The 7,655-nt window shown below is 29.9% G+C and overlaps 1 protein-coding gene across 2 annotated transcripts; it reads left to right on the top strand.

The window, feature by feature from the left end:
- The first annotated feature begins 359 nt into the window (after nucleotides 1–359).
- On the top strand, nucleotides 360–6,769 carry LOC145181706 (uncharacterized). 2 transcript variants are annotated; one of them, XR_016448707.1, is made up of 6 exons: nucleotides 360–486; nucleotides 1,912–1,943; nucleotides 2,120–4,571; nucleotides 4,779–4,829; nucleotides 5,019–5,138; nucleotides 6,474–6,769. XR_016448707.1 is itself a non-coding variant. In XM_090075368.1 (5 exons), the coding sequence occupies exons 2-5, from the start codon at nucleotides 1,919–1,921 to the stop codon at nucleotides 6,615–6,617; spliced, it is 762 nt and encodes a 253-aa protein (XP_089931494.1). In that variant the 5' UTR covers nucleotides 360–486; nucleotides 1,912–1,918; the 3' UTR covers nucleotides 6,618–6,769. The 2 variants fall into 2 exon arrangements, 1 of the variants encoding a protein (XP_089931494.1); XM_090075368.1 differs by lacking the exon at nucleotides 4,779–4,829 and having other exon boundaries at nucleotides 2,120–2,592.
- Nucleotides 6,770–7,655: the final 886 nt, after the last annotated feature.

The following is a 7,655-nucleotide window of genomic DNA, read 5'->3' as shown; positions in this document are numbered from 1 at the left end:
CCCCCCAAAAAAAAAAAAAACAGTGAACAAGAATTACTTAAAGTTGTTGCCGAAATTTCTGACAGCAAGTTTCAAAGTTTACAACGCGAATGATAATGAAAAAAATAGGTCGACTTAAATAAAAGATGATGTGAAATGATCATAAATAAACGATGCCGCAATCAATATTGTGAGAGAAAACGTGGCTGGAAAATTTTACATTCGTCACCTTTTAAATTTTTGCATAAAAATTGTTTTTTTTAATCATACATTTAATATTATATTTTTAATCATGTATTTTAATTATAAAAAATAAACAATTATATATTTGAATTACGCAGAACAGCGATGTATAATATTATTTTAATCAATTTGCCTTGTTTTTTTGGGAGTCCGAAAAAGATGTTAAAAAAGTTGTAACAGAATGTTTTTCTGTTTGAAAATATTGAATTTGAGAAGTTCATTTTTTAATCTCGTATTCTGTACATTTTCATAAACGGGTGATGAGTAAGTAAACGGACAAATTTTTATTCAACTTTTCTAATAATATAATCATGTGGTTTGATGTAAATAAAAATATAAGAAATGTTTGTTTCATTTTTTAAAACACATTTTTTTAAAAAAACACATTTAAGATGAGCTTAAATGCAACAAAACAAAAATCTTTCAAAAACTTCTCGACATTTTTTTTGTAAAAAATTCTAATATAAAAAATATTGAAATCGTAGGTCGTTTTGAAAAAAAAGGAAAAATTCAAAATGCAACCCATAAATAACATAAAAAGACCTGAAACTGTTTTTTTTCTAATAAAAAGTGCTCTGTTCGTCCGACATCCTGAGCTAGAGAAAAAAAGCCTTGCTAAAGAGACTTTAACTAACCATTGGTGTAAAATCTTTCCTGATCTTTTTGTCAAGTGTTGTATTAAAAGAAATTAACCATTAGGGTTAACCCAAACCCTAACCGTTTCACAATTACGAGTTGTTGTTTTTCTTCTATTAATTTAAAACTAATGCTAATTAGCATTGTTCTCGAACCTCAAAAATTTTAGATGTAAACTTCCTCTAACAAGACTTTTATTCAGAAAGTCAACTTTATTTCATTAAGGTAATTGGATCATAACTTCCGTTACACTTTATTTATAAAATTCATTTGAAAACATTGTCAAAAATAAAACGCTATAGACAAGCACTTTGAAAGAGTTTTTTTTCCTTCCGATTTAACATCCTACGTTAAATTGAAAGCTAACAACTGTCTAAATTTGATTATCTAAGAAAAAGATTATTCAAGCCAAGCTGCGAATATTTTTTCTGATAATTCCACAAGAATCTTCCATCATTCAAACGCTTTTTACTGTCTTATTACATGAGATTGAGGAAAAGGGAGGAGGAGGGTGGAGTGCGGGGGGGGGGGGGGATATTAAAAGCCATCAAACAAGGATATCAATTCTTTATCTTCTACAATTTTAGATATATATAAACTAATAAGATTAAATTTAATGCGAGAATTTAAAATCTCTATTTTAAAGAAAAAAAATTCAAACAATTTGGATAAAAAAACAAAAAGTCAACGAGGAGATGAAAGATAAGTTATGTTATTTAATAATAAATCCAAACTTTAAATCTGCGTAGACAACTTTATAAATATTCTCGCTTTATAAAAAGCATTTCCAACTGCATTTTTTCCCATGTTAAACAAAGAGAAGTAATCCTTTGATAAAAGTTCAGAAAATTCTTATTACAAGAGAATTTTGTGCTAAAAATGTTTGTTTGCTATATCCGTACTCATTACACGCAAAAACAAAGCTTGACAAATCGAATCCGTTTTTTTTTGTATTAAATGATATCTATTGGTTATTTTAAAAAATAAGGTTGTATTAAAGAGTGATAGAGAAAAATCACTCTTGATATAGGTATTATTTCTTCCTTCGTTTAGAGTTGTAATGACTGAGCGAAATTGGAAAACGGGTAAGAATTCTTTACACTTTACCGTTTCCCTAACTCTTATTTTTAAAATCTCCCAAAAATTTTGCACTTAAAGAGTTTTCATTCGATGCTTTACACTTTACTTAACAAGAAATATTTAAAGGCTTCGGACTTTACCATATAATATAACAAATGTCTTTAAACTCAATCTTCTTTAGGAGCCCAATCCTCATTTGAATCAACATCTAGCGACACTGATACACGGCGACCTACGCAGGCTGAACTCTATAGCTCTTTTGAACAAAACTGTCAAACAAAACATGCCGCAAATACTTTCTTAGGAAAATACTCAAGTAGCGCTCCTTCTTCAATTGCCTCACTTTCATGTATACAAAAATTAGAGCCGTATTCTGGCAATCCTCGAACTCCATCGATGAATTATTTACGACTTGAAAAATTCGGACAACCACCACAACCATATATATATACAAAACAAATGTTAACGAAAGGCCCGAACGTGAAACAGGTAACAAGTGCTTCACTAAGCTATATGCCTACCAAGCTCTGTGCTTCCAGCCCTCAACAGTTCAGCAAGTTTTTAATTGAAGACCGGTTTTACAAAAGCTCAAAGTCAATTGGATCGAGTTCTATGATTCAGTACTCTAATAATCTTAAACCACACATAATTCAGGTAAGAATGACCATAATCTTTTAGAACCTATAGAGATGTAAATAATATAGCAAACATGGAGTAGACGCACTTACAAGGTATGCCTTATATCATTTGTTGGCACAGGCACTCGTATGTTAGGCGAGGTGGGATACCTTCTCCAACCTCAAATTCCAAAGAAAATTTCAGCTTATGGAAATTATCCCTGGCAAATAAGTTATTTTAGGATATAATTGCGTTATTAGTTATTCATTATTTTTATTCGTAACTTTTAAACTTTTTGAAGGTTTCCACAGTTAAAAGTTCCTTAAGTAAAGTAAAAAATTTCTCTGCAATTCCAGGTAGGGAATTTAAAAAAAAAGGGTATAGAGTATAGGGCCTCCCTTATCCAATTTTCCAACTTTCATGAGCAAACTCCTAAGTCTCTGACGTAGTTTCTACTTTTCCCTATTCTACCATTTTTTCTTAGGTCCCCTGATGTTTGTAGATAATTTTTTCTGAGGACCCCCATGTTTGTAGATAAGTCCACTTGCGTGCTCATGTTTGTAGATAAATACACCTGCGTGCAAAAGTTTTTAGGTCAATTCGATGTTATTGATTTCATGTTCAGCATCCAAATATTTAATCTAATTATACTTTGAAATTAAGTGTGCATGTCTAAACATGTTTTTATAGTTTTTGTAGTTTCATCGTTCGTTTTATTCCTTTGTTTTCACATACTTTTTTTGAAAGCAAAAATGTTGTATTGACTACAAATTGAAATATTTGTGATGCCCTGAATCTTTCAGTTTTTTAACTGTTCATAAATTTTTGATAGGTATTTTTGCCCATTTGTTCATTAATATTGATAATTTTATAGGCATATTTTATGGCATATTTTTTTGTATTTTTTTTTTAACTTACTGAATTTTATATTTAATTCAAATGCTACTTTCTGAACTGCAGTTTTACTACTTATTTTATATGAAACATGAAAAAAAAAACGTCAATTTTCAGATGAATCACGTGGTAAAATTCCAAATTTATCTAAAGACGGTAATACTAATGAAAGTGCCAGAAGATTGAAAAATTCTGAAATCAGTTGTGACATGTACCACCCGTTGGCTATCTTTAAAAATACGGGAATAAACCTAAGAAGGAAACGTTGCGGAAGGCCGAAATGTACCTTAGAAAGTGAAGATAAACACAGCAGCAATGATAAAAGAAAATTTAAATCAAACAAGACAAACTTAGATTACTTATGTGATACGGTTAAGAAGCGATTGTGTATATAGGCGATTGCCAGTCCAAATGGCCAATTAACTTACTGGAAACCTTTGTTGCAACCCATAAACAGAGTAAACTGTCTTCAGTGGACCAAAGTGCATTAATCATGGATGTTAAAGCAAAGGACCAGAGCTTTTTGGACAGGTGTGTCAAAGTTTGAGTTATTTGGTACTAAAACACGTCAATGTATTCAAAGGAAGGTCAGGGAATCTGTGAATAACAACTATTAAAATTATATAGTAAAACATATTGGAGGTCATGTGACAATTTGGGGTGGCTTTGGAGAAGGAAAGTTTAGAGACTTTTAAAAAATATTTTAACTATGGAAAAAAACTCATGTTACAGTATTTCATTTTATCACGCAGTGCCACCAGGTATTAGAAATATCGGTCAACGGTTTACTTTCCAACTAGAAAATTACCCTAAACACTCGTCTAAGTTTTGTTTGGATTATTTAAAAAGCAAACACTCAAAATCATGATATGGTCTCCACAGTCAGCTGATCTCAATCCTATTGAGAAATTATGCTAGATGTAAAAGTGAGCGAGAAAGTGTGAAAAGAAAAAATTGTGAAAAGAGAAAATGAGAGATAGAAAAGTTCGCACAAAGGCACTAACAAATGTAGAAAGTCTCTGAACACGTTTGGAAGTTTCCTGGAAAAATTTAAACTGAGAAACAACGCAAAAGTTAGCGTCTAGAATGCCATATTTATCATGACTGTTACACATGCTAAAGTAGGTCTCGTTGATAAAAGCAAAATATGAGTTAAATTCTTTAATTTACTGTTTTCTTTTTTTTTATAAATTAAATCAGAATTAATAAGCAATTTGTTTAAATGTTACATAAACAATTGTTAAGTATAAAATTTATTATTCTTTATAGTATCTTACTTTATGTTTTATAAGCATTATTATCTTTGATCAAAATCTTTTGCACGCTAGAGTATATAACCATATAAAGAAGCCGTGATTTGATGTAAATAAATCAGAAAGGTTTGTAAAATATATTAAAATTTTAAAACATTTTCTGATATTTTCAAGTGTTAGTTATAAGTAAGATTATAGATAAAATATAATTAAAATGGTGTATATCGATGCTAAGATTAAGGCTGTATTTAAACTGCAAAAACCATAAATTTGGCCTTAAATTATAAAAATTTCTCACTGGTTTTTATAAAACAGTTTGGTAATGAAGCTCCCGTTGTCATCAAAAGAGAAATACCGTCTTACAAGTTAATTTCCTGGTTGGCGTTGGCGTGCTTCTTTCCGTTAGGGCTTCTTGCTTTGTCAAAATCTTACAAGGTATGTAAAAAGTTTATAAAATTTTTGCAAAAAGTTTGCTATAGTAAAATGCGAAAGTAAAATAACTTTTCAACCCATGATGTATCAAATATTTACCAAAGTTTTCCAAAATTTAAAAAGAACTTTCCATACAAAAACCAATAATTGACATGCTTTGACAATAGAATAGAACATTAGGGCGGGGCATAATCTGTGAACTATTTTAGTTTATTATAATGCAAATTGATGAGTAGAAATATGGTTAAGTATAACGGTTAATGAGAGCACGTTAAAGAAACCGAATCGTGTTCTGATGAGAAGACTGGGTAAGTAAATTGAGTACAAATGTTGAGGATCTAATGAATCTTCTTTGATTAAAAGAAAAATGGAAACTATAATATATAGTCAAAAACTTAAAAAGCTTACACAGTAGTAAGCTGCCACTAACTAACTGGTGAGCTGCCACTGGTACGCCACCCATCTTGATAAAGACCCTTAACTGAGTCAGACAATAGATTCTCTGGAACAATCTGAAAAATTCTTTAACAAAGACATTGATTTATATTGATTCTATATTGATCCAAATCAAGATTTAGAACAGTGAACCGCGACCTCTTATCAAGTTAGCACTGTGAACCGCAGTCATATATTAACCACAGCAGAAATTTTTATCAGATAATGTTTAAGAAATTTTCAATTATAGGCATTTAGCATGTTGATACATGTAACCATGTTGGTTCAATTTAAATGTAAAGCTCTATTGTTGATAAGATTAGGCAAATTTACTCTAATTGGAGTCAAATTTTAGAGAAAGAAACCCCGAACCTATTTTTATTATCTCTCAAAATGGACGGATAAATACTAAAGGTAACTGTAGGAAGCTACACCCGAACTTGAAACAAAGAAAATGATTTTGCAAAATAAAAGCTTTCAGCGAATCAGAAGGCTGCTTCTTATAACTGCATCTAATAAAATTTAAGCAGTTCACTATTTGACAAATATGTAAGACTGTGCTTTGTAAATATAAATGATTTCTTTTTTCTCATGTTTGGATTTCACTTTCGTGTTTACACGTGAGTTTGACCCGCCCTAAATGGCGCGCGCAATATCGGTTAGCTGTGATTTGTCAAGTGACAGAAATTAAAGCTATTCTTATTTAGATTTATTAGTTAAAAATTAATTTATTTGCCAGTGTATGTATGTATATATACATATATATATATATATATATATATATATATATATATATATATATATATATATATATATATATATATATATATATATATATATATATATATATATATATATATATATATATATATATATATATATATATATATATATATATTCAAGGTTACTTGGTTCGAGATAAGAGGTCAATCAGAGCATGCGAAAGCAAGCTCAGACGTTGCCAGAGTTATATCAGGATTAGCGATAATGATTGGAATCTGCGTGACAGCAATCACACTTGCATGTTGTTTAAGAAAAACATTTTAGACGAAGAAAATGATTTCAATGATAGATTTTATTATTTATTTTGTAAATATTTTTTTCTGAAGCATAAAATATAATGATATGAGTGAGGTTTTCTACAACTCTCCACTTTGTAATATTTTCTATGACTAATTTTTAATCGTAGCAGTTTTTAACATTAACTAATCATTTTTTATCGAGCGAGCACAACGAGCGAGCGCAGCGAGTACTGAAGCCAAACGTGAAATGTAGGTGTACCAAGAATTAAATCTGAGCAGGGACTGACGCGCTACAATAATGCATTTCCGTTCATTTGAAAAACCAACTTGTTTCTTTGTATTGCGAAAAGCTCACACAGCGTCATTATACTGGTAATTACATGAAAAAATATAAATATTGAGTATATGCTTTACATAAAAGTTATCAATTTAACAACTTTTTTATTTCAATCTTTGTCTAACTTTTCTTTATTCCTTTTTTTTTGAGCGCTGTTGAATATTATCAAAAAGTTATCAATTTAACAACTTTTTTATTTCAAACTTTGTCTAACTTTTCTTTTTTCCTTTTTTTTTGGGCGCTGTTGAATATTATCAAATAGATTAGTGCTGATTAATTCTTACTACTCCAAAAAAAGTTCAGCATAAACTTTATTTTCACTAAATAAACTATATAAGAACCCCCAATATACGGACAACTCATTTCACCGTCTTATCAGATCACCTCAAAAAGGAAGTTCACACTCAAAACTTTGAAAATATGTGGATGCCACTCAAACGTAAACTAAGACAACATTTCGGCACTTCAGAGGCTCTTTTTCAATTTCATCTGCATGAATTCGTTAGGCGCCAAAAATATAAAAACAGTTTATTGTTTTCAGCTTTTGATTCTTATATAAATCGCCGGTATCCTATTTCATTATTGTTTTTTTGTCATTCACTTATGTTAAGACAGTTTGGTCTTAAAATATTGTTGTGTTTATATTTCCTGTTGTTTTTTTTTTAAACAAAGTATCATCTGAAAAAAATTTATAAAATATTTAACTAAAGTCATTACAAAACATTT

This window comes from Hydra viridissima, unplaced genomic scaffold (assembly GCF_058129835.1).
Source record: "Hydra viridissima isolate aposymbiotic clone 2 unplaced genomic scaffold, HvirCarnegie_v1 scaffold_20, whole genome shotgun sequence".
Lineage (NCBI taxonomy): Eukaryota > Metazoa > Cnidaria > Hydrozoa > Anthoathecata > Hydridae > Hydra > Hydra viridissima.
Note: the sequence above shows the minus strand (reverse complement) of the source record. Positions and strands in the feature narration are given on the sequence as shown.